The sequence below is a fragment of the Corvus cornix genome, chromosome 2, assembly GCF_000738735.6.
Source record: "Corvus cornix cornix isolate S_Up_H32 chromosome 2, ASM73873v5, whole genome shotgun sequence".
Taxonomy (NCBI): Eukaryota; Metazoa; Chordata; class Aves; order Passeriformes; family Corvidae; genus Corvus; species Corvus cornix.
Genome location: NC_046333.1, coordinates 33,246,442 through 33,273,634, shown reverse-complemented (window position 1 = coordinate 33,273,634; position 27,193 = coordinate 33,246,442). Strand labels below are relative to the sequence as shown.

Below are 27,193 nucleotides of genomic sequence, written 5' to 3'. Positions count from 1 at the left end.
ATGATTATATTGCGCATTAGGGGAGTTGTATGATTTCCTCTCTTTTATTAATGAATAGATTTAGTACAGCTGAGACCTCACAGGACCAGGGTCACAACATCATCTTTAACTTATCCTGCAACATATCCGAGCAAGCTTCCCAACTTGTGGCTGTATTAAGCTGTGTCACTCTGTGCACAATGCTGAGAGGTGCTGTAATGTGCTCAGTAATTCAGGGGAAATACTTTCTGAAGAAATTTTGTATGGTGAGGGTGGTGAAACTGGCACAGGTTGCTCAGAGAGGTGGTAGATGTCCCATTCCTGGAAACATCCAAGGTCAGGTTGGACAGGGCTCTGAGCAGCCTGGTCTAGTTAAGGATGCCCCTGCTCATTGCAGGCAGGCTGTGGACCATTACCTTGTGAAACTATCTGTTGTTACAAAGATGAGAAATTTTATCTCAGACACACTAGCTTAAAACATTTTTCCCATTTGACAGAGGATAAGGGAAGAGTAAGGATAGAGAATGTTTTGCAATGACAGAAAAATATGAAGAAGAAACACTTTGCCTGAACTGGGTGAATAAAAGCATTTTTACTGAAGAAAAATATATGTATGAAAAACTTGTGTGAAAGAATGTAGAATATGAGTAAGATCTTTCAAAGTACAGCTGAGACTGAAATGTCTTTGAAAAGGCAACACAAACGCACAATCTCTTTACAGAGCATTTACACCTTCAATTTTACAAAATAGCAACGTTTTCTAAAATGCTCCTCTGAAATGCCTGATTAAAAAGGACAATGAACCACAGTATCCCATCAGCAGCAGTTTATCACATCTATAAATCCAATCTAGATCTCGTTATAACAGGAGTGTGAGACGATAAAGAACAGTGTAAGAGCAGTAAAAGGAGCTTGTAGTTGACAATTGATACCATATATATTCCATAATACCAAAATGAAGATAAAAGTTTTAAATTAAATTAAACAGTTCCATCAATGAGTAATAAGCACATCTAAGATAGCACATGTGTGCTCTTCTGTCCAGTTGCCTCCTGGAAGGAATGGAGTGACTTGAGACTGCAATTTACAGGATTTTCTGTAGAATGGAGTTGGCAACATCCAGGGATTCATCTTTCACCAAGACAATATCATAAGAGTCCATGTATTTTTCCAAAAGCTCATCTACCTAATTGCAGAAGGGATAAAGAGAAAGACCCCCTTAGTTATAGAATTAATTATTGAAAGAGTTTTTGTCATTAAAATATTGCCCAATCTTTCCACCAGATTCTGGGAATAAGCCATGCAAATAATGTATCACTCCTACAAGTGAATTCTGCAGGAGGACAGAGTAGGAGTGGCCTGACCTAAAGTGCATTCCAGGATATAATACCTCATGTTTATTCCAGGATCTCACACACAGAGGTACTGAAAGAAGAACTACTTCTGGAAGGGCAGGGAGAAATATAAAACTGAAGTTTTCTCTCTCCTCAGTGCAAACGGCTGTTCATTATAACTTTGCAAATAATTGAGTGTCAGTTAAAAACCACAAAAAATAAAAAGAAAAGAGGAGAGACTGCCTGGATTTGTTATTTGGGAGATTATAATTTTTCTCAATTATCAATCCAGTACTGAAAGGAGGAGGAGCCATAGGAATTTAAAAGAATTAATTTTTATAGCCTCTGAATTTTACTTCTCTAGGAAATACCTGTTTGGGAGTAGTTCTGTACAAAAACCAAGGCAATATATACTTGTGGTTTTGAGCTCATGGGTTAGAAAAAAATTCTTGAAAAATGTCTGAAATTTCAAACCAAATATGGGCTAAGTACTTGGTTTGATATCTGAACAGTATTATAATGAACCTGTTTCTAACTGCCAGTGCTTCATTCAAAGCTTACAAGATTATGTAGGGCTACTTACTTTATCATTGAGATAGCCAATCTTAAGAATGTGCTCAACATTTGCTACTCCATCTGCCATACTCAAGTCTCCTTGAGAATCACCCAGCAGTATGATATTGCTGTTGTCTTTTAGCTGTTTGAAGTACTCTGTGTTCTTCAAGGCACCATCATGTTTGTTGTAAACGTGAATCAATTCTCCTTTAAATCCTTTTAATATTCCCTATTGAAAAAAGCAACACTGAAGTTATTTTTGGTACCATTAAGGCAAGATAGAATCTATAATGAAAGAGGTGATACTGTTGAGCCAACATTGAACTACGTAATCTGTGATGATGAACAAGATAAATTTAGTGTTGAGTAATGTAATGGCTGTGACAGCACTGTTAAGAGCAGGCAGACAGTGATTCTCCCTGCTTGGAGGGGTATCTACATCTCTCTCTATATCTGTATCTTGTAGTGTATAGAAATAGCTACTAAATACCACAAACACTGTGGTATTTATCAAATATGTTTGATAAGAATGTGTTATCTCATACGTACATTTTCATCAAAATCCATGAAATTGGAAACCACTTTTACATTCGAATGGTAGACCCCAGCCTGGTGGATTACTTCCTCAAGAATGTCACCAATCCCAGCAGAAAATATGAACACAGGAATATTATGTTCACTGAGCTTATCAAAGAAGTTCTCATACCCTTCTCTGCAACACAAGAATGAAAATACAAATCAAATCTCAAATAAAGAAAGCCAAGAAAAGTCTGAGTTTTTAGGAGACAATCACATCATCTTTGGAAAAGAATTACTATTTCTTGAGCACTTCATTTCTTTTACTTCACCTTTTCAGGTCAGCAAGAACCATCAATCTAACACAAAGCATGTTAGCAAGAAACTGCTGCATCAAGCTATTTAGTCTTGGTCTGTATAATTTTTCCCTCCAAAACATCTAATAATGTTTTAAAGATGTAAAAACACTTCCCCCTCCCTAAGTACTCCAGAACAAGCAAGCAGCTAGCAGAATTCACTCTAGCTACTATCAGGCTGTACATCTCCTTTCTATCTTCCTTGCTTAAATATGTGACTTTGTATAGGGTCACTACTATAAAACAAATTTTGTTTTTAAATCCTGGAAAAATATATTGTTGCTCTTTCCTGGAAGTTTTTTAGTGTTCAGTAACCTATATACAGTATTCCAGGAACAAGATAATATTATCTCTATATGCTTTCTCCATACAGACATAGATTGGTAGAATTTTACATTTTAAAAAAGTATTGTGAAAGTTTTAGCTTGTGGATGGAGGTTCAATGCACATGGACTTAGGCTTTCAAACAGGCAGAGACTGGGTGCTTGTCTGTTGTACAGAAAATAAGGATTCAGTCAGCGTTATAAACAAATACTTCCACAATTTAAGTTCTAACATCCTGTTTCAGTAGTCCAAAATTTACAGACAGTTTTAGAGGGGTTTCAAAGAGATGGGAGCCACAGCACATTTTGAACAAGGATTTTGCTGTCTTTTAAACTTGCCTTCAGCCATAGAGGAAGAACAATATTTAACACAACATATGAAACATGTTTCTCAACTGTTTCTCAAAAAAATTAAGTTAAACTCCACATTGCTTTTAAAAAAAAAAGGATCACCAGTGAAATTTTCAGAGGATGAAAGTCTTCAGAAATGAAGCTTCTAGAGATGGGACTAAAAAAAGTTCCAGATCTCTGCTTCATACAGTGTGATTATTTTCTGCATTTAGATACAACACACCAATAAAGTGGGAGCACAGAGAGCTCAGTGTGGTCCAAGGTTAAGGTGTCACATTCTCAGGAACGTGTGTGGGTTTTTTAATTTCCCTTTTCTTTTTTTCTCCTCCCCCCAACACTCAGGAAGAATCTACAGAAAATACTCTGAAACAGATTGATATCATTCAAATCAAAAGGAACTTACTTCAGCATAACATCAGATTCCCTTACAATTTCTGCAAACTTGTCCTTCTGTAAGCCTTGTTCAATGAGTAGTGCATGAGATTTATGGTACCTAGAACATAAACAAAAAAATGGGTTGAATGTTGCTTACTAAGATTCACCTTCCATTAAATTTCATGATGAAAAGCATCGTGTATGGGTAATTCTTGCTCGTTCAAGTGAACAGCAAAACAGAAGCAGTTTTGTACAAAACTTGAAGAAATTAATTCAGTTAATGTGATAGCTAAGAGCTAAGTACTGGCATTAATTTGCTTTTGAAAACTTATTATATCCAATCTTAGTACAATTTGAACACAGGAGGTGTCTCTTACCATTCTACCATGTAGGGGTATTTCTCTTCAATGGTGAGAGCTGGATCAATTTCAATGGCATAATAGGTTTCTTTCAGCTGCAATAACTGAAGGGGAAAAAACCCATCAGATGTTTAATGTATTTCATAAAATAACACTTAGCATTTAGTCTAAGCAATCAAAATAATATTTTTGTCAGGGAGTAATGACAGATGTCTGTACAACAAATCAAATGGTTGCAGGTTTTTTGTTTACCTTTTTCCGACATTCGTCTGTGATGATCTTTGAGTTATCAATGATGTCTGGGGAAGGGGTGAAAAAAAAAAAAAAAGACAGTTAAACAAGATGGTACATTTCTTTTACTTTGCTCTACAACACTGTAAATGGCACAGATGACAATGTCTGGTGACATACCAATATATTTCCTCAGAACTTTTCTTACCAGCAGCCAGCAAAAGGCACATTTTTCTTCATAAGTATAAAGATGCCCTTCCCTTCATCTCTGAATTACAAGGTCAGTTACAAGCTTTTGTATCTGTTTTTTGAGATTTAATTGTTTCTGAAATCATCCTGAGGCATTCTGTATGTTTAAGAGTTCCCACTTCTCCTTGTTTGTTCCAAAAAGACTAGAGCATAAGGATAAAATTGCCCAGAATTCTAAGGAGTTTGCTATCTGGTTCTTGCAGGTGTCAGGACTATGATAGGCTCTTGAAAAATAAAAGTCAACCATACCATATTTAGCCTCTAACATCTGAGGGTTCAAAACTTAATGCTTTAATTGTGAATGAAAACTTATCTGATTTAATTCACACAGATTTTGATTAATATAAATATACACATAAAAACACAGTCACTAGAATACTTCATCAGTAGAATGTGCAGGTTAGCTAACAAGTCAATAAAAATCTCATTAGGGAATAAATTGAATAGAAAATTAAACTAAAAGGAGTGAACAAATCAATCTGTATTAAAAAAAAAAAGTACTCACTATGACAAGTTGGACATCTTTTTCCATTGTAGGAAAATCTACTTAATGTCATATCAAAATCTGTAATAATCTATTTAAGGAAAGAAAAAGCAAAACTGTCTTACAACACGGAGGGACAAAATAAAGAATGGCTAGAAATTCTGAATGAGCAACAATAGCTGCAGCTGAGTACCATGTGTGTCACAGAAACCTCCCTATTCTATTAAACCATTGTCATGGAAGCTAGCATATCCCAGAAGAATAACATTTTTTCTAACCAAACTGTTTTTCTCATTACTTTGGTGAGAATATTTCCTGAAATTACTAAGCTTCTATGCTTATGTCATTTACTTAACTAGTGTCTGGCTGAATTACAGTTGAATCAACAAGGACTGTTAAAAGAGTTAACATGTCTAAGTTTTGGAGACTTCTTGAAGGTTGAATTCTATTACATATTTATATATATGCTTAAATTTTTTGGCATAGAGTAACAATCCCACAGTTGCTTTTATTCCAAACTGGTTACACCTTTACCTGAAGTTTGGCAGCTCCACCTTTGATGAGGCCACAGATAATCTCCTCTACTCTCCCTGGGTCCTTAATATGGACAGTCTTCTTCTGAAACTCTGGCATCTATGAAGAGTAAGAACATAGACATAAATACATAAATACACTTACAGAGGAAAACTTACTAGGCAACACCTGCTATCCATCAGATTGGAAGCTCTGCATCTACAAACAGTTTCACGTGACATCAAGACATGGTCAGGACAGAAAGACAAGAGTAAGAAGAAACAGAAGATACTCTGGATGTATTAATCAATGACTGTATACTGCTCTGTTTACTTTCAACATCTGTTTTCATTTCCTAATATCACATTATTCAGTAAGTTGACACTCATCGAAAAGATAATTTTATTTGTAGGAAATAAGGGAGATGTGTAGGAACAGGACATACGGGATCATCTTGTGATTCAAATATGTCACTAGGAGATGGTAAATCTTAAAATTAACTCTCTTTGCAATTAATATGCCCTTAAAGTATCAACAGAGGTAAAGAAGACATCCATTGTTTCCTTGAGAATGCTGAATGTCAGCTGAGTGCTCCAACACAACAAGGCTGTACAGTAATCCCTGCTCCCTAGCCAGTCCATCAGTTGCTACCATTACCTATTTCACTGCACACTTTTAAAGTAACACATGACATCATATTATATATTCCTTTTGGATGAAGTATACTTCTTGAATTCTATGATAAATGCTGAATTTTGTGTAACAGAAGAAAAAAAACCCCAAAACTTTTTTTGGAGAAAAGTATTCTTTTTCTCAGATGCTCACTGGATAAATTTTCCCCCTCTTCCTGAATGAAAAACCCCAGTGTTCTTCAATCTTCTTTTGCAGAATACTGTTTTTTAAATCTCTGGTATTTCTTGATGTTGTCTTGGGCCATCCACTTGAACCATACTCTTTTTCCAACACAGCATCCATTAGACTGGGAGCATAACCTTTCTGCTCTGCTCTGACAAGGCCTCGCTGAAGGGTCACTTTGGCCCATGTCTTCAGGTAACATCTTTGCATGTATGTTAAAATACGTGCCCCGTGTTAGCAGTAATATGGTGAGAATGATTCAAATTCAGTTGGTAATGACCAAATATTCTTCAAAATGACTCCTAGGCAGAAACAGGTATTTGTGCAAAGTGCTAAATTTTACATTTAATCTTTCTGGATTGTATCTTTTCTTCCATGACAGTGCTCCTATCTTTCAGTGTAACAAATAATTCTAATCCCCACTGTGCTTATTGCTACTTTCTGGCTGATATCCTCAAAGAGACTACTGAAAACAGAAAACAGAAATCCTTCTAGAATCCTAATAATAAGTCTCTGATAAATTTCCAAGTTTTTCCACCCATTCAAAAAGTTTCACCTATACCAGAGTATCTTATCAAAAATTCTATCCTGAACAGGCTATTCACTACTTCTTTGCTTTAAAAATCTCATAAAGAAATAAACTGGATTAATTTCACTTCGTTTAAAAGAATTAAGGTTTTCCTTTCCCATCCTTTAGCAAAGACATTTTCTGTAAAAGTGGTATCTCCTAAGCCAATATCCCTGAGTTTCCTGTGGTGTTGCAGTGCCTTGCCACTACTTCTTTTAGCACAGCAAATTCACAAAAAGTACATTAGGATTGACTTCCAGCTCTCAGCTATTTCCCAGGCCGGGAGTCATTGAGAAAGCTAATGAGTGTTAACAAGATACAGAATTACTGAAAAATATCCATTAAAGAATTCACTAGTCTTTTGAGATACACCTTTACAAAGCATTTCTTTATTCACAATTAGCAGCACATCTAGCTTCACAAAAAAAAATTATTAATAATCTGTAACTCTTGAAAGGTGTTTTATGGTATTTCTTTTGTATGTTATATGGTGCTGGTAAACAAGAGTAAGCTTTCCACTTTTTTTCTGGGTATACAACATTCTTTATAATGAATCACAAAGCACTTTGTGCTTGGTAATTTTTTAAGTGTAAATTGACTAATTCCTCTAACTTTCAGCAAATTATATATGTATTTTTAGATCTGGAATGCAAAAATTAAACAAAATGAAATCTAAATGCATGCTTTTCTAAGAAGTAGTTCAATCATTGTTTGGTTTACTCAGATACTAATCAACAGATTTCCTAATAGAACTAATTTAAACAGATCGGGGGAGATGGAGAGATCAGAGGAAGAGACTGGATGAGGAAAATTGGATTGTTTGGTACTGTTTCATTTCAGACTGAGCCCTTTCGTAAGTTTCTGAAACAACCCGAGGAAAAATCTTCTTGGTAAACACTTCAGTAGATCATGTTAAACAAGACATTGCTTAAGATTTTAAGTATGATGAAAGCTTCCTGCTTTGATGTTGTAAACTACTCAAGATCAGTTTGTAAGATTAACTTATTTCTAACACATTTTTCATTTTTGCACACAAATTGGTTGATGAGTATTTTAATTTAGGGCTGGGGGAAAGTGTTCTGCAGCAACCCAGACATTTTCAGTCTCACAGACACTTTCATAGGAAAAAACAAGTCTACGTTACAGATGTGACACCTGACAAAGCCTCAGACAAATATGGTCAGTCAAAATAGCCACTTTTCCCATCACTAGTTCCTTGTATTAATATTTGCAACTAAACATTAAGTAGCAATTCTTTTATTTAGTCTTTATCATTCTTATAGTAGAAGTAAACTGTCTAATGAATGTGTAAATGAAACTGAAAATGCAGCCACCAATTTTCTGGCAAACTGTCTCCTCCAATGTTTTACACTTCTGCCCAGTTTAGCTGTTGTTTCATTGTTGCGTATTTGCAATTCTTCACAGTTGAAAGAGAAAAGCTAGTTGGAAAGAACTGATAAGACAGATGAAAGAGCAAAGGGTGAAAAGTTCAGTCAATTTGATAAAATTTGTGTTTCCATTTACTTTTAAAGAAAACTCTAGGAGTCAACTTGCTGTGCACATAAACCTCCCAAAATTCTGATGCTCCAGTTGACTGGGATGAGCACACACAGAGAAGCAGCCAACCAAAAATCTCCACAGCACTTAACAAAGTCAAGGAAGCTTTTCAGAACCAGGAGCTTCTACATACAGAACTAAAACTATATAAGCAGAGAAAAAGGAATTCATAATTCGTTGTGACATCTGAAAGTACATCATGTTAAATCACTTAAATGCCCCTATATATTCTGTCATGTTATAAAAGTGTGAGAAGAGTTTTGCTTTCTTACCAAGGCCATATATGTGCTATTGAATAGCTCAGAGGCTGGTATGTCTTAAAACATATGTTAAAAGATGACAACTCCCAAAGGTAATTTGTGGTTGGCATATACACTGGCCATAAACACATTTTAGTTTCTAGTTTCTGACATTTTTAAGGAGCCTTTGAGGGAAGGAAGAACGAAACTGAAAAAGATTATTTTAAAGCTTGAGTTTGTTGGATTTATGAAAAGGAAAAAATTATCTGCTGGTTTGTGAGAGCAGGTAACTGGAATAAGGATGTAGGAAATTATTTTGTAGCTAACAATGTCATGGTCATACCTTGAGGAACGAACAGTAATGGATTCACGCAGGTTTGGAAATCCCCCAGTCCTACAAACCACAGAATGGGTCATTTACAACAAGGATAGTTCTGAAAATTACAAATCTATTAGTACATGAGACATGCATCTGTGTAGTTGGGTTAAATAAAGATAAGTATTTGCTGTAAATACCATATTGGATTCTAGTTTTGAAATGAAGTTTCTTATATGCAACTGAGTAACAGAAGTGCAAACAGAACTGCTTTTATGTATCCAGGTGCTGCTTAATACATAAGTTGTCTTCTTAGTATGTGAGGCAGTGTGTATCTAAGTGCATGCTGTGTCAATTTGATCATAAAACAAGAGCTGGTGATAAGACCTGTCATCCATTTCAGTGATCTAAGTGAATTTACAGCTGCCATAGTAGGCATTTCCAATTAGGTACCCCAGGACATTAATAACTGATTGTGTCCACAAGGAGTAATGTCATGTTCTGGAGTTAGGATTATACTGAACTTTTCAATCTACTGAGTATTGGAGGTAGAGCAGTTATTTTCCTCCCCGCAGTAAAACAAGTCCCTGTGACTAAAGCAAAAAATAGAAAGAAAAATTTAAAATGTCAAATAAAAAACTTCATGTAAAGGACAATTGTGTGACCTTGTGTTCTCACTGTCAGTAATTTTAAATAGGGAAGGATGAGTTGATGAATTACTTGCTATCTTAACTACAGAGAGATATGGCTTATTTCACAATCAGCTCTAGACACAGAACCTGAAATATTACTAGTAATAACTCAAACTGTAGGAGGTTGTCATCATAAGTCTGCTAAGTAATGCTTTGACAAAGGACATAAAAAACTGGAGCAGAGTATTCTTATACTGATACCCTGTAAGCCTACACTACTTGGCAACTAGCAAGTTTTCTTATTTTATAAAAAGTCTCATTTAGTATGGAAGCCTCCCAAAAATCAAATCATTGCTAAGAAAACACCCTGGATTATGGGTGGACAAAATTTTAAGAGAACTTCTCTATAAATCTCAATGATTGACAGAGTACTTCGTTAGATGTCAGTAATTCTGAATCATAGTAAGAACTGTTCTCACACTTGTAAATGTATTAAAAATATTCCACAAAATTTCAGATTACCATAATGTCATAAAAGTGATAGGACAATAAATAAGATCTAGCTGTAATGCTATTGACACTATGTGAATTTCAAGTATAACACAATTTCTATTTTCCTACTTTGTTGGTAAACCTGCCTTAAACTAGACTAGGTTTCAAACCTATTATCTTTTGATAGAGAGAACACACAAGGGTGGGCTGGCAAGGAGAGGGAACTATCCATTTATTTCTGAGCAAGGCAAATGCAAATCAAAGTGATAAATTGCATAGGGGCAAATTATTTGTAAATTTTATTCTAATCTATGGTGACAGCTTCCAGGTAAGAGAGTATAAACCAAGAATAAATGACATTTATTTTTGGAACCGCAGATGCCCAATTTCAAGGTCTAACACTAGCTATCACATATATTCACTTATGGACATGTACCAAAAAAGGCAGGGCATGGCAGCAGTGATAGCTGCGAAATTTGATACCCAGAAGCTACGGAAAATTGGTTTTGGTGTTCTTGGTGGAATAAAGTAACAGTTTAGTGAAAATATAAAGAAATGGAGCACATTCCTTAATTTACATATTATTTTCCACTCCTTTTTCTTTTTTTTCTTTCTTTCTACTATTACAGAACATTACTTGTTCTAGAAAACAAAGCTTCCAAAAAACTTCTGAAAAGCATGCAAGCTTCTCCATGTAACTTATGCTACTTGCAACATTTGAGTTGCAAGAAGTGGGGGAGCCACAGCAAAACCCACAGAATGACAGTGTGGAGATCTTTTCCTCCATATTTTTATGCTCATATATGTGTAAAGAAAGACTGCCTTTAATTCAAACAATTTGAATTCTGGTCCATGAGTGCAACAGAGGTTTCTCTTAGCTGCCCCAGCTGTTAGTAGGCTTATATTTTAGACAGGAACAGCAAAAGGTACTGAACATGAGTGTAATCACTCCATTATGTGCAGGTAGTCAGGAGAACTTCACTAGTTATCATGCACTCTGCTAGCATAACCTGAACTCAGAACAATACTTACTAATTTATAATTACCAAAACCACAATACATTTTATATTCAGGTGATGCAAGCTCAAATATGGTAATAAATCCTTAGTAACTAGTAATTACCAAATTACTATTTTAGTAGTTCTGCCAAGAAATAGCCTTAGGACTACTTAGCTAAAAAGTAAGTAGGCAAGTGTTATTATGGGAATGAAACAACAGAACACTTGAGTATCTTCACAGTTGCTTGATAACATGCTGTACATGTAGATACCCAGCACAGGTTATATGAAATAAACTGTGGAAATGGGTTCACTGCCTAAGCTATTTTAAGACATGGAATAGGACGCACATTAATTTTTCCTGGTTTGCTTTATTTATTTACATCTTTTTATACTTAATGTGCTGTGTCCTGATACGTAGTTTGGGAAAAAAAAAAAAACCATTTAAAAATCTGGAGAGAGCACTTTCACAGAAAACATGACAACAGCGTTTCCTGTTGTGTTTTTAAAGGCGAGTACCTGTGCGTTGAGCTTACGGCACTCCTGATTCTTCTGTCCTTGATTTTGTCCTACTGCAACAGCATAGGTGGCAAGCAGAGTCCAGAGATGCAGGGCTTGCATGCAGGCTGCCAACAAAAACCAACCAAATCCTTTTAAGAATTGGTCTGCTATGTTATGTGATCTTTCTATTCCTGCTGTATAAAATAAAAGCCAACATGCATGGTACATAGCGACATCACTGTGAAAATACCAACACTTCAGAATACTCTGATACATACTTAAAAGTAGAGGAACATTTAAGTTGGATTAACCTATTCAATGAAAACCACTCAGTATCTTATTCCTTTGATGCTGTTGCTTATTCTGTGCTACTACATTTTAAATTTAAAAATACAGTTTTTTAGGTTTTCTTACAGTCACAGTAAATAACTGTAAGTAAGCCCTCAGCTCATAACCTTGTCTTAAAAACACAGGCAAGAAGACAGAGTCAATACTGCTGACAGAAGCTGCGCACACTTACCAGGGGGGTTTGCAGGAGCAGCTGCAGAAGCAAAAGAAAATTCCTCTTGCTTGAGAAACACTAATATAGCAGCACAGGGTGCAGTTGAGGGCGTTTCCAAATACAGCCTGACTAATCCCCGTGCAAAACCCAGGGTCCTGTGACGCACGTCAGCAATGCACAGCAGTTTGTTATGCTCAGCAGTACAGCCTGACGGGCTTACAGATGATCAGCTGGTTCACCAACAATAAAACCTTTGACCTTCACTGAATGAACAGCTTTCATGGATGCAGCAGGCAAATTTGGGCTGCTCTAACAGAGGAAGGCACTTGCTTTTCAAAGCAGAAGTTTACTACTTTGTTACTTTTTAGCCCTTTTACAAAATCTTTCCAAGTATTTTAGGATTTCCTGTTGCATAGTGCCCCAAATTTCTTACAGCTTCATTGACATGGTCTCATTAATGTTTACTACATAGCACACATTTATTCATGTAGAAGGAGCAAATGAATTAATTAACCTTTGTTTTGGCTGCAATTATCTGTGTGATACTGAAACAGGAAATCAAGGAGCCTTGTTTGTCAGGATACTTGGGAGATGAGGCAACTCCACATGCTTTCAGAAGTTCATCATTAGGCATGCTGCCTGATCAAAGACCATAACTAGGTGACACAGAAGGTGTATTAAAAACAAATATTTTTTAGAGTGAGGGGGTGAAGGAACTATTGCCTAATCGTGTTTTACACTTTGAAGTTTTATAAATGCTTGTGTCATGTGAAAGTGACTATTGCTATAGCAGCAGTGCAAGCTTCTCTATATTACCCTGTAACTCATGCTCAACCTCAGGTTTATGATCGCCCTTTCAGGATGCCAGGACTAACCACCAACACCAGGCCAATTCATACATGGCCACCAACGTGACAAGTGCAATCGTCAGAGCCGAAGCAAGGGCAGGTTACAAGTGTAGCATGTACAAAACCTTTAATGCTATAAAAATCCCACACAATAGCATGACTCTAGAAATTCACCTTCTAAGGAGGGTGTGCATTCTACATTAAAAAAAAAACCCCACAGACTTTCTGAATGGTACAGTAGATCCATATGTTTTGTGTCCACATTCCAACCATAGGCCACTATGTAGTTTATCAGGATTCCTCAGTGTATCTGACCTACATGTGCACTTTCATTTTGTGTTCAGAGGTGTTCTCTGTTTTGAGCCAACAAAACAACTAGTGAGTATTTCAGCTAACACAAAACATGCAACTTTAATCAACACTTATCCTCTTAGAATTGACCAAGAATCCCCCAAATGTACATGTTAAGGTCTGCTGTATCCTGAAGCAGCAAAAGAGTTTGAAGGATATGTTCAAAATATAACATAATCCCTGCAAAGTCTGTATACAGTAAATTGAACTTACCTGGCATTGGTATTGCCAGGATTCATAGCTACCAGTAAACTACGTGTTATAGCATTTGTATGCTGTTGTAATAGGTAACATTCAGGTAATGTTACCTTTTATAGTATTTTAATATAGTCAGCATGCTTTTCATTAATATTTTTATAATAATATTTGGGAAACATATATATAGTGCAGTATCTTGAATAAATATGAATTATTTGCACAACAAAAAGCTGCAGCTTGTGTCACTGTTAGATTTCCAATTAAAAAAAAATCTTATGAACAATGAAATAAAATATGCATGCTTGATGAATCATGTAGTTTGGGTAAGACATCACTTGATATATTCAGTTTGCCAAGTACCTGCCTTTGAGCTTTTATGTATTTCAAAGGTGACAATGGTACTGATATATAAATGAGACTTGTGAACCTCGTAGATGAGGCTGGGAGTTGGTGGGTCAGCGAGCTGGCCTGTTGCTATTCTGGTACTTCTCAGCTGTGATTCAGTGAGAAAATTAATTCCAGTGCTGTCAAGAATCTAAAGAAAGTTATCTTCTCTTTAAGAAAGTTGGGGAAACAAAAATGAAGTGGTTTTTTTTAAAAAAAATTAATTTTTTTTTTTTTTTAGATTAAAAAAGAGTTAAAGAAATTAAGTCCAACTCTTATGGACTGTTTTTTGGTATACCAGACTAATTGGAAAGCATTCTACATGAACGATTACAGTTTTAGTGAAAGCCCTAGAAAATGTCGTGAGCAAAATTTCTGTAAACATTAATACAGCCAACACCTAATTCTTAGAAAAACACCTACTCTATCTTTATCAACAGTGTACTTTCACTTTAATGAAAATGCCATATATGAAACTTCGTGTCTACAAAACAAGACTGTCTTTGCAACTCCAAGAAATCTTTGTGTACAACACTTTAATTACAACAGCTCCTACTAACCACATTTTGTTACTGCTGATTTGAGTCTGTTGAGCATTTTGTTTACAGTATTTAATGCCTGGTAAAAGAGGAATTAAAATTAACACTTATTTTTTAAAGAGAGATAAATAAACTCCAGCATGACATTTGTACTCTCGAAATGTGGAAGGTCATTCAAATATATTTTAAGAGCCATGAACTGAAGAGGTGTAGTTATTTCAACAGATAGGTTCTATTTTAACCTTTTCTCTTTGGCTGAGGGCCATATCTTGACTACAGAATATTCTACGCAGAAAAAGAGAGAGAGGAAAAATGAACAACATGAAAACACTAGATGATTTATCACTTATATAAGACTGGGAAAAGGTTCAACTTTATATGCTTGTGTGTTAGGTAAACTTGGTTTGTAGAGGATGCTCTTGAATATGAAGCACTGCAAGTTTCAGTCTAAAGCAAAGAAAAACTGGTTCTACCAGTCCTTACACACCCCTGACCTAAGTTGCATCCATTTGTGGAAAGACATTAACCCAGCACAGGTAAACTGCCTAAGCAAGTAAGCTGAACCTTTTTTTAAAATAATAAATTGACTACTTCAACTAAACTGACATAAACTTTTAAAGATTGAGAAAGAGGTCATAGCTCATTAGAATATTTCCTACAAACTTTAGAGGTGATTGAATCCTGTCTTCAATGTAAACATTAGCTAGTGTCTTTTTATGAGCTTACTAAATTTTATTCCTGTTTAGTGACCCTACCACAACTGAACAACTTTTGAATATATCCCCATATATTTAGTACGTTACTCAACTTTACTTGAGCAATACCTTGCTTTATTGTAGGGATCAATTTTAAACATTAAAGAACTGTATTTGTTGTCTAATTTTGCTTTTGTAATAAGTTTACTTAGTACATATTTTCCAAAGCAGCCTACTTGATATAAGCTCATGAGACACGGAAAGGTATCTGAACCTTGGTACTCAAGTACCAAGACCAAGCAGAAGAAAGGAATCAATACAACCCAGCTGTATTCAAACATGATTATTATTCATGCCCTAGTGAACTGAGTTAATGAGCAGCATAATGGTTCCAGGAATAGCTGGATATAGAATATCTGTGACAATTACACGGAAAGTAAGATCAATGGTCAGTTTGATGAAGCTGGGGTACATAAAGGTTTAGAAGGTTGCCTTGCAGGAATTTTGGATACCACTTATCTCTGCAGTGCAGGTTTAATGTAAAAATCTACGTAAGCCATATTTACAGTTGGTATGATGCAATACAGAACTATGATTTGTATATGAAAGTCTGTGTCTATCATAGAGATGACTTGTGAGGAGTGTAAGCATTCTAAAAAGAAAGAGTTTGAACAGCATGTTATGGAAAAGTTCTAAGAACATATTAAAGACTGAATCCATTAAACTGTAGTAAATCCAGAGAAGAGACATGCTAAGAAGGTGAGGGTATTAACCTGAATGGTATCACAGGATATATTTAACAACTTTTTAAATAGAGATTTTCTGGATGTGATCAGAGATCCATCTTTCTTTACAGTTCATGAGAAAACCGGTGATCATCTAATAGTCTGACCATTCATGGCTGTATTGAACACAAACTTATTAGTGTCAACACACACACTAAAACAACTCCTTAAGCATTTATTCTTCTTGTGTTTAATACATCTCTCTGATGAGAGAATAAAAGATACTGCAGCATCGTTGTCCCTTATGCAGCTTCCTCTTGTGCTTACAAAATCCCTCTAAAGAGATTTCTACTGGTGATAAATCAACAGACATTTTGAATCTTCCAAGAATATGAAGAACTAATAGTAAATAGGGTCTGACAATTACTAGTTCAGGCAAGAATTTAGTCTGAGAGAACACAGGAGATACAAAACATACAGTTCTGTACGTTCTGGGATGAATGAATACAGCTCAGGATAGGCATCCTCTTTCTCTGATTATATGTTAGGGGAATCACTTCATCCCTGTGCTGAGTTCCCATTCTTTCACTGTGGAGAGAATTAACCTTTGTAACTGGCAGGCTAAAAAAACAGTTATCTATTGTTTAGTTATCATTGATTATCTGGAAATGATCAAGAGATCTTCAGTCAGTTCTAGTGAGTATCTTGGAAACACCACACCTATCTAGCCAAATTCAGTATGATGGGGTTTTTTATCTTCATTGTTTCTCTCCTGCCCTTGGGGGAAAAAAAAAAAGAAAATAAAAGAAATCTACATGTAAGCAAGTTCAGATCAATAAAATTTATCATATTACACTTAAAAAATAGCTTCTAAAGCATCAGGATTGAAAGAAGAAATCAAGATGTGACACTCTTTCATTGCTGGGCAGAAGAAAAATGGAGGCTTTTTTCTTGGCCTTCATACATACATTTCACTGATGCCTATTCTTACCAGTGCTTTCTCGATAAAATCTTTGTAAATCCATTATGAACTTGTAGCTTAAATACCAAAAGCAGTTTTAGTTTCTGTACCTTACAGGGAATAGACTAGAACTAGAAAAGGTCCTGAGAAGAGCAGTATGAATGAGCCATGAGAAAAGATTCACACGATGAACAACTGAATATCAATAGAATTCCTTAAACTGGAAATTACAGGGTGGCTTAGAAAAGGTTAATAGGGAAAGATTGTTCACTGTCTCTTCCAGTGTCAGAGGTAGAGGTCATCAACTAAAATTAAGAGGAGGTAGACTCAAAACAAATCAAAGGAATTAGCTACAAGTCACACAATTAGGTGAAGTAGTAAAATGTGGAATTCCTTTTTGGTGACACTGTGAATTTACACAGCCTTAAAATAGTACTGGGTAATAACATGACAAAAAGCTCATCTTAAATTACAGATACTGTCTCTGAAATACAAGCTGCTGCAGGCAGAGAAATCATTCTAGGAAAAACATTCACGACAACCCACCCTTTGCTATGCTGTTTTGGGCCTCTGCTATAGAGCGCTGCAGGACAGATGATTCTATCTGTAACAGGTAAGACTTTTCATGGAAGGCAAGTCAACACTCCCTGTTTGTAACATGTGATCACAGGGAGAATCATTTGCTTTTCATGACAGTGTTTCAGTTTAATCACAAGTATCTTAGTTTTAACTCCATCCTATCTTTTTCTTGCCAGTTCTTCTGAGAACACAGATACAGAAAAATCATTTTTGACAAATAAGAATTTTTAAATTTGAGTGGTACTCATTTTCCTTTAATACTGCTATGGACTCTGTTGGAGCCTGCCTATCTGAAAGATCCATTTCCCTCTCATATTATACGGAATCTAACGCTTTCTTAGAGAATGCTTACAAGTGAGGCTGCTGATACAAATAATCTTTCTTCAAAATACCTAGGCAAACAGTGTAGAATTCTAAGAACTGGCAGTATGTAAATATACTGTGGTATATTTACAAATTCTTAATTAGCTATCAGGTATGCAAAAGCTCACCTTGCATAATAAGGTACTTTTGATGAGCTATACTATTTTCTCCCCAAAGTGTACATTTGCATGTATTCTTTTTATAATTAAATATCCTGTATATATCTACATGCATATGCATTGAAAGAACTTAAATGCTTGTTTCCCTAGAAGCTTCCCGTGTAACACTATCTAGAATGGAATTTGCATTAAGGCCAAGGTTGGACTGAAGCAGTTGCTGCTGATTCTCTTCTCCTCTTATCTGCTTCTAAGAAAAAAAAAATCTGCTTAGATTTTTTTTCACTAAGCCTAAGAATGTTGTATCTAGATCAAATAAACTCTGACCCTTGAATAGTGGAGTTGTGGGACTCAGTTTGAAAGCAAAGTCAGCAGGACAAAGTTTAATCTACAATACACCAGACACTACAATTCTGATGTGAGAATGTAGTGCTAATATAATATTCCAATTAAATTACACATTGAGACTAATGACGTTTTTAACTGTTAGGTCCTCTTTGACTACAAACCCTTTTTTAAAGTTCTTGAAAAAAAAAATTCCATTACATTTAAAGATGAAATACAGCTACCAAACACTCCTCTTAAAGGTAACAGGCAGACGCGTCATGATTTGAGGTGTGAAGGATTGTTCTGACTCCACGTCTCATCGCTTTATGAGTGTTTCTCACTGCTGGATCCATTCAAAGATGCATTTAGGTGCTCCTTATTTCTCGTATTTCTGTGTACTTTCCTTCTGGAACTATTCAAAACCACCTGGTAATAATACTACCACTACTATTCTTTGCACTCTACTATTGCTAAAGTACCAATATTGCTACTGTTTTGGGCTAATTCCTACCCTTCAGTTTCACGTACAATTTTTGCATGGGAACACGCAGACCAAACTGAGGCTTAACCATCAGCGATACTTGTTGCAAAGGCAAATGCAGCTGATAATAGTAAGTGTTGCGTTAATAGCTGCTGAGTGAAAAAATTTACATTTTTAGTCCGATAACTAGTAAGTTTCTGACAAAGAGGGAAAGCTTTAAGGGAATAAGGTTAATGGAACATTTCAGTGGTATTCATTCCGTCAGATTAAGGTGGAGCAAAACAACTCCTAGGTAAAAAAAACTAAACCACAAATAAATTCGGATTATTTCAGTGATCCAATTTGCAGAGCAGACAAACAGATCTTTATATAACGGTGCAGGAAGGAAATTACAGTTAACGAGTGGGAAACAAGTAAGAACAAGTACATTTGAACAGGAATTTTCTTGGTGGCAAACACAGCTCAGGAAGTCTGAAAGTCTGTATTCAGACACTTAATGAATCTTCAGTGTCCAAGTCTGGGCTTTGCCCAGCCCTTTAAAAATAAAATAAAGCAACAAATTAAATAAATAAGTATTTTAAAAAAAGATTGATAGATATGAAAGTAGAAGCCACATTTGATTCTAGCAATAGGTATTATTTCTATAACTTAGAGAAATGTTATTTAAAATTATTTTTGTAATTATTTCTGAGGTAAGTCAGTGCAATTATCTATTCTTCTGTGGCATTAATGAATGAAAATAATATAGTTTCTTCTGGTATTTAAACCAGAAATGGTGTCGTCTTTGACCTGTGTGCTGCAGCCTTAAACATATGTCCACTTGTACTCAAAAATGCCTTTTCTTTTCTTTTTTTTTTTTTGGCATTCATATAAAGCACTCTTGATGATTACCCAAATTAAAAAAATTCTGTGGACTTTTAATGAGCACTGATTTTTTTTTTCTTGAACAGTCAGAAGCTCCACACAAATAACTTACCATAGAGTTGACTAACAAAACAGTCACAGATTCCAACTTAATGGCACACTGCCAGTCAAGCTGCTGCATGATAGACATTGAACTAAAAATTTGCCTACTGCAATTGTAAATTCTCTGATGTTTTTCAGCAGCTGATCCCTGGTGATTGATGGCTTTTGGATGGGAGAAAGAGAGTGACATCCAGCAACTGGTCAAGCGCTGTATGAAGACTGTGCCCCAGGAAGAAGCAGTTGCTGCAGATCAACTGCTGCTGCACAGTACCGTGACTGCAAGAAGGCTGGTTAGACTTCATGCCCTAACTTTTATTTTACACACCCTCCACGACAATATAAACGACTCTCTTGCCCAGTCTTATCTGGCCTTCTGTTCCTGCACAGCGGTTAGGAAAGGAAGCCAGGAAGAATAGTTGTGGGGTATTCCTGCATCTCAGTTGTGCTTAGCTTAATTTCAGCGCTGAGCCTCTGGCAGGCAGCACAGACGTGGCTGCTGCTCTGGGCCCCTGTGCAGCAGGAGCAGTTCAGCTGTACGTGTCTGACCGCAGCGGGGTAGTGGCCGAGAAAAGCCACTCGCTGTGGGCCAAGATTCCTTAAGGGACAGGTTCCTTCCAAAGCAGCGCGCACCGCCCCAGACACGGTTCGCGCCAGCGCCACCTGCTGCTCAGAGCCGTCTGGTGCAGCTCAACCAGCCAAAACTTACACCGTGAAAATTAATTACCCCCGGACAAACGCACCAAAATACAGCAATAAAAGCTAACAGCCTGCTTCTCTTCTCGTGCTTTTCCTTAAGCTCTCTCCAGTAATAACCCTTCGTAGTAGGTGAAGAGTACACTGTTGTTTACTTGCACAAAATACACCTGTGTACACACTCATGGAGGGAAGAATGGAGGCTGATAGCTCGAAGGCTATTACTGTAAATTGGAACTAGCCAACACAGAAAAGAATATGTATTTTGCATATATTATGTAATTCATGCAAGTGAAAATAAAAGGTAAAAGGAAGCTGTGGTGGGGTTTTTTTTTGTGTGTTTTTTTGTTTGTGGTTTTTTTTTTTCTTTTTTAAGAAAGAAGTTCAAAAGTTCAGGCATTTTGCAAGTTTCCAGACTTACAAAAATTGTGATGTTTTTACATCTACACGTCCATTGCTATTGAATTCACGGGTAGTATTCTCCTACTTATTAATGCATGGGTCCATACCTTGGGTCTCTTCAATGCTTATATTGATCAATTTACATACTTTTTACAAAAGCTGGTAGTTCTTGTTAACTCAAGACTGAACGGTATGATTGGAATGCTATGTGACTTTAATTCATAATATGAACAGATTTGCAATGTGTATTCAGACTAAAAACTAAAAAAACCCTTATTTACTGCTTATATTGTTTGACAGTTAAAGGTAACATGTTTAAGACTCGCAGTATTTGCTATTGGTCTTAAAAAGACCAATAAAAAGAGTTTAATAGAACAGATGCCATCATAGCTCAACGGGTAAAAATGAGTTATCACAAACAGGAGAAAAATCACTTAAAAATATAACTTAACACATACCAAGCATTTATTAAAAGGTAAATATATTCCAGAGCAGAATCAGTAATTGAAAGATTGCTCTTCTGTCCTGGAGAAAGACTTGATACAAAAGATAAAAGAAAGCAGCAAACAAGCTCTTCTGAGCCTATACTTAAAACCTATATTGTATCCTGATATGTCTACATTGACTACTTGGAGCTCAGTTTTCAGGTATAGATCATCAGAATGTTTTTGATAACTCTTATAACTTGGGTAAATAAGTTCTAAAGAAACTAATGCAGAATTATAGATTCAATTAATCTTCCCATACCCATCCCTTGTAAGAATGTAGGTTTCAAGACCTACTGAATTAAAAAAAAAAACCCAACACAGGCAGAAGCAATTTCAGAAAATTAAAACCTGCTCCTGAAACATAGCTTCAATGTAGGATCAGCTAACTATACTAAATGAAGTGGAATATCAGTAGGTACATAATCTGTATAGTAGACGTTTTTGACAGTGAGAGGAGGAAAAATGGAGTTCAGTTGATTTTTATTCTCCTGGGATCCAAATTTCTTAAATTTCCCACTGAATTAGTTTACAGTGAGAATGAAAAACTATTACTAGTATCCAAGTTGCATCAACATGTATTGTCCTTAGGGTTTTTCCTGCCTTGTGAAAACTTGCTTTACAAGCCACATTCTAGATGATTTATATGATGCACAGTGGTTTACATTAGGCAGCCTGATACTATGCATTATCTAGGTGGCATATATTATCATTATCTCTGCAAACAGCCTGTGGGCAAAACAACCTTGTTTTAGTAATTGATGTCTATCACTGTCAATTGATTTTTCTACTGCGGAATACAGTCTAAACAAAAACCAAGGTTTATAGAAATAGTTATATGGCATCTCCAGTACTCATGTCAAATTTAACTTGGTTTTAAAATGTTAACAATATTCTAAAAATTATTCTAATACTCTAGTAATGTAAGGGCTCTCAGTCACATGTTAACAGGTAGCAGTGGTATTAGGTCTCAGCAGTTCTTTCATTTTTCACTACTTAGGTTCATATATCACAGCACCATTCTTTTTGAATGGTATTATTCCCACATGGATCATATCACTGCATAGCTCTCAAGCACATCCAGACAGTGACAATGTCCTGCAGAGGTATCATTAAAGGGAGTCCATTTTCCTTCCATTCCCCTTTTAGTGATTCCAGTTTACTCAGACTCAAACCCTTCTTCAGCTTTGTATAGGCATAAGTACATATAAAGGAGTTGCAAATGCCAACCAATTAGGTTCCTGAATATGTATGCTACACATTACATACTCCTCTGCTTTATACTCTGCTGAGAGGTCAACCTGCCAGAGTAACGTCACAGTTACTATAACAACTAGCTACCAGCAACAAGACAAGAATAAAGAAGTGCTGTGTGATTGCGATTGCTGCCAGTTGTACCTTCATCTGTGGCACAAATGCTCTTATGCCCCATAAAACAAGAACCCAGTCTCACTAGAGACTGCCAGGTAAAAGAAAATAATAATAATTGAAAAAATACATCCCTCCCTCCCCCATAAACCCTCTAAAGTCAGACTCACAGAATACGTTTCTTTATTTCTTAGGGAAATAGATAAATCAGTCACCTTGCTTCTTACTCACTCCTTATTTCTCTCCAGGTAAACTCTAATACTGCAAAAATTCGTGCATTTCTTTCCTTCTCTAACACAAAAAAAGGTACACTGTCCAGAGAGTTGACGGGTTGAAATGTTTCCTGTAAACTAAGAAACTGCTTTGAAGTTAATTTGTGGTTGCTAAACTTTGATACAAAGTCTCTTTTCCATGTAATTACGCATCTTCCTTGAGGGGCAGATTGGAGAAATAGACAAATGTAACTACCCCTTTGCCCAGTTTTCTGGAAAACAAACGTGAGAGCAGAAGTCACAGTTTAAGGTATTTTGCTATTCTGTTTTCAAACAGCTCTATTATGTTTCTTATCCTAATAACAAAATACCATAAAAAACTCCAAAACCGAAGAGTGAGGAACAAACTGCTGAAAAAACCCCCAAGATTTCAACAAGTTTGTTTATTAAACAGACAACAAAAAATACCGTTACTCCTCTAAGAAGTTTTTCTTATGTTAACTATTTTAATTAACATGGACTACTGCTTACAAGTGAGTGTTTTGAAAGATTTAGGTAATGTTTTTCGCTCTACTTTGTGAACACCTGTTTTCTGCTGAGCTCATAAAAGGTTGAAGTCTATTGGCAATACAACTATTTGCTGTACAGGAATCCACAACTTAATTGCAAACTTGTCTCTGGCCTGAAAAATCCAAAAGACTGAATGTTACGATAATATTTGATCTCTTCCTAAAATAGACGGGAAACATTTTCTAAAAAGTTACTCTGAGAATCTATGAATTATTAACCATCCTTTAAATTAAACTTAGCAACATTGTGGCTAACTTTTGCTTTCACCTGACTGTAGAAACACACAGTTTCACAGAATTGGCAACGTGGCTGTGAAAAGTAATAACAGAAGGCTTTGGGAGATGGTTGTTTCTTGCCACACAGAATGAAGCTTCATGTGAACATTACTATTAATGCCTCTGCTACTTCAGAAGTGGAGCTGAAGTAACTCTGTCTACATTGACAAGTGCCTAAGGGAAACTCCCTGTTCGCAAACTACACATGGTCGATGAAGACACAATATTAACACTTTAATTACAAATTTAAACCTTTTCTATCAAATAAGATGGAGTAATTTTAAGGTGTCTTCATTAAGCTTAAATTTGTGTACCAGGATAACTGGTGTGCTAAGGAATTCATCTACTGAAATGTGAGCTAGATATTTAAGAATTACTTGATTTCATTATTCAACAAGGAAAGAGGGTTACCCTTTCCCACAATGCTTGAGAATCCTTTCCACTTTTCTTCACATTAAACATTCTTGGCATCATAATCCTTGATATTAACTTGTGTTATAGATGTTCCATTTGATTTGTAAAAGTCCCAGTCTTTTTAGCACTTAAAGACAGTTGTATTTTTTTTTTCACTTACACTTGGGTTTTATATTCATCTAATCTTATTTTGACAAAGAAAAAAAACCTGCTGTAGCTAATTATAATAAAAGAATATTTCATTCACCTAACTAAGGTGTAAATAGGCCTGCTCCCTACTGCTTTTGATAAATGTTATACATGAAGGTAATTCTGAGTCTAATGTGGATATAAAACTAAAGTGTAATGGTCCCCAAAGAAAATTTGAAGCAAAAAAATCTGCTGAAATACAAAAACGATCCCATAATTTTAATTTAACACAGAAGACCAGCCTGGCATTGGAAAAAATACATTTCAATAAAGCAGTGTTGTTCCTCACCACCATCCTAACTTACACTAAGTTACAGACTGGAAAACAGCATCTTCTCCCCCACAGCTCAAAGAAAGGTCTCTCTTGTCATAAAACAAAACCGATACAGTGTCTTGTAAATGACAAACATTGAATCAAATCTACATTGGTGGATAAAACTATTTCAGAAAGTTCTTCAGAATGCAGCATATTCAAGTAAAACACACGTACACATTTTTGCCCATACTTGACAAACTCAACTCCTTGGTATGAAGTTTAGATAACTATTTCACTTATTTCAAAGAAATTGCAGAGCGAATAGATGTGTCCACTGAAAATACTACTTAAGAAAGAAGACTTGCATCGTTAGAACTAAGGAACTAGCTGAGGAAGCAGCCAACCTGAATATCAGCTGAAATGCTCACTCTCTGAGTATGAACGTGTTGCATCCAACTGATAAAATGTTTCTGCATGAGAAATTGGACATGCTTTCAACAAGCTTATTTTTTCCTTGCAATTTAAAGCTGAGAAAAGCTCTAACCATAAAAGTGGAATTTTGGAAATATCTACTTAGGATCATAGGTTTGTGTCCAAGAACATAGCTCTGAAAATGTCATCTGAAGTATGTACTTAAGAAAATCACTTACCAGAAATCAATTTAGCATTGATGTAATGATTTTTTCCCTTACCAAAGGCAAAATCTTGGCAAAATTCAAGTCTTCCCAGCCAAAACACCTCTTAAACATTGTACAAAAGTTAATATAAATACCTTTTAGCAATTATTAGGTACTTTCTGAACTACAGCTCAAATCAGGTATTATGAGCAGGAGTTAGTGAAACTATTGGATTTGCCTTTCATATCATCAAGCTTTTAGATGTTGTTCTTTTATTGTCCACATAACTCACAAGTAAGTTCTGGTATTAGAGTACTAGAATTAAAAAAATAAAATAAAATTTATAGTTAACCAGTGTTATGCCACCGTAAATTTTCAAATGAGTTTTGTAAAATCCTACTATAGAGTCCAAAGCCCTTTCACAGAAATAGATCTAAAACCTCTCTAAAGTGGCAATCCAAACTTTCTGCTCTCCCACAAGCTGTTGGAAGTGGACTTGGAGAAACTAAAAAGCAAAGCACCCCCCTCCAAATTGTCAGATGACATGACTGATGACTAGAAAATTTTTTTCAACAGTAAGTGATGCCTACGATTAGCAAAAACCCACAGTAGAATTCTTTAGACCCACTTTATCACAAACTGCACGGCATGAATTCCACTGGCAAGCATGGCAATGTGTGGCCAAGTGAGTACTTAGGCAGCTCACGATTTACATACAGAATCCTAGCTCTTCCTGAAATCTGCTTCCACGTGTAATTACAAAAATTCATCAGACCTTTCAGTAAAATTCATCAGGGGAGATCACAAAATAGCCATTAGCTAACATCAAGTGCCTCGACTATTTCAGTTCAGTTCTTCGGTACGGTGGTGTCCAAATCACAAAATTTGAAGGACTTCCACATAATCAGCACGTTGCCCAAACTAAGACCTTTTACGATCCAGTTATTTATAAGCAGATATTTAAACGATTTCCTAAATAACAAGTTTAACAAGGGCAGCAAGAGAGAGCGAGCTCCATCTTCCTTTTATAGTAACTGCGAACAGACTGTGCTTCCCAGTTTCAACAGATGGTTGAACACGTGCGTGTGCATGTCCATTTTTCTTTTAAACAAATTACAAGCAGGCTTGTAAATTACCACCAACACCCACGGGTACATATGTATCCTACGGGTAGATATGTATCCCACAGGTACATATGGGCCGGACAGGACGGAGCAGGACGGCGCAGACCCTTTCCACACGCACCCTTTCCGTGCCAGTGGGTCACGCTGAGGTGGAACAGCTGCTCCTGCCTCCAGCTCCTGTCCGTACAGAAATCCCAAACTGAGCCCAAGGTCCCCCTTCTACCCCTCCAGACATCCCCCCGGGATATGCGCCTGGCTCCGCGGGGACGGCCGTGGGGAGCCGCCGGCCGCAGGAGAAGACGGACAAGAAGGGCGTGCGTCCGGGGGCCGAGGGGCTCTCGGCCTCTTACCACGTACCATCTCGATGATCTTGGTCTTCTTACCCGTCTTCTTCTTCATGGTGAAGATGTACTGCGCCAGCACACCCCGCCCACCAGCGCGCACACGCTGGCGCTCGCCACCGCTCCCCATCTTGGCCACGGCGGTCCTGTCCATGGTAGTAGTTCCCGGGGCGCCGGGAGCCGCTGCGGGGAAGCGCGGCTGCGCCCTCAGTGTGGGTGAGGGAGCCGGACCCCCAGCGGGTCGCCACTGACCGACCGCCGGATCGGCAACGACCGCCGCCGCACGAGCCCCGCCGTCCCGGCCCCTCGCCGGCCGTACCACAGGGAAAAGGGGGAGGAAAAGGGTGGACGGGCGTGTGGAGTTGGGCGCCTTGAGAGGAAGAGATTTCTGTGAGGGGCTTTGAAGAAGAAGCACGTGTGTCTGCGTGT

The 27,193-nt window shown here is 36.7% G+C and overlaps 2 protein-coding genes across 2 annotated transcripts in view; one reads left to right on the top strand and one right to left on the bottom strand.

The window, feature by feature from the left end:
• Positions 1-20,825, top strand: part of FKBP9 (FKBP prolyl isomerase 9) — a 44,692-nt gene extending 23,867 nt beyond the window's left edge. The window contains exon 9 of the mRNA XM_039548228.1: positions 19,957-20,825. Coding sequence (XP_039404162.1) covers positions 19,957-19,973 — 17 coding nt within the window. The 3' untranslated portion in view covers positions 19,974-20,825. The remainder of the gene's footprint in view (positions 1-19,956) is intronic.
• Positions 553-27,072, bottom strand: NT5C3A (5'-nucleotidase, cytosolic IIIA). The gene is given in 11 exon segments (XM_010398741.3): positions 553-1,165; positions 1,897-2,097; positions 2,418-2,580; positions 3,818-3,907; positions 4,167-4,252; positions 4,401-4,447; positions 5,134-5,203; positions 5,647-5,745; positions 26,781-26,848; positions 26,851-26,890; positions 26,892-27,072. Coding segments are annotated over 11 exon segments (993 nt in total). The 5' UTR covers positions 26,919-27,072; the 3' UTR covers positions 553-1,063.
• Positions 27,073-27,193: the final 121 nt, after the last annotated feature.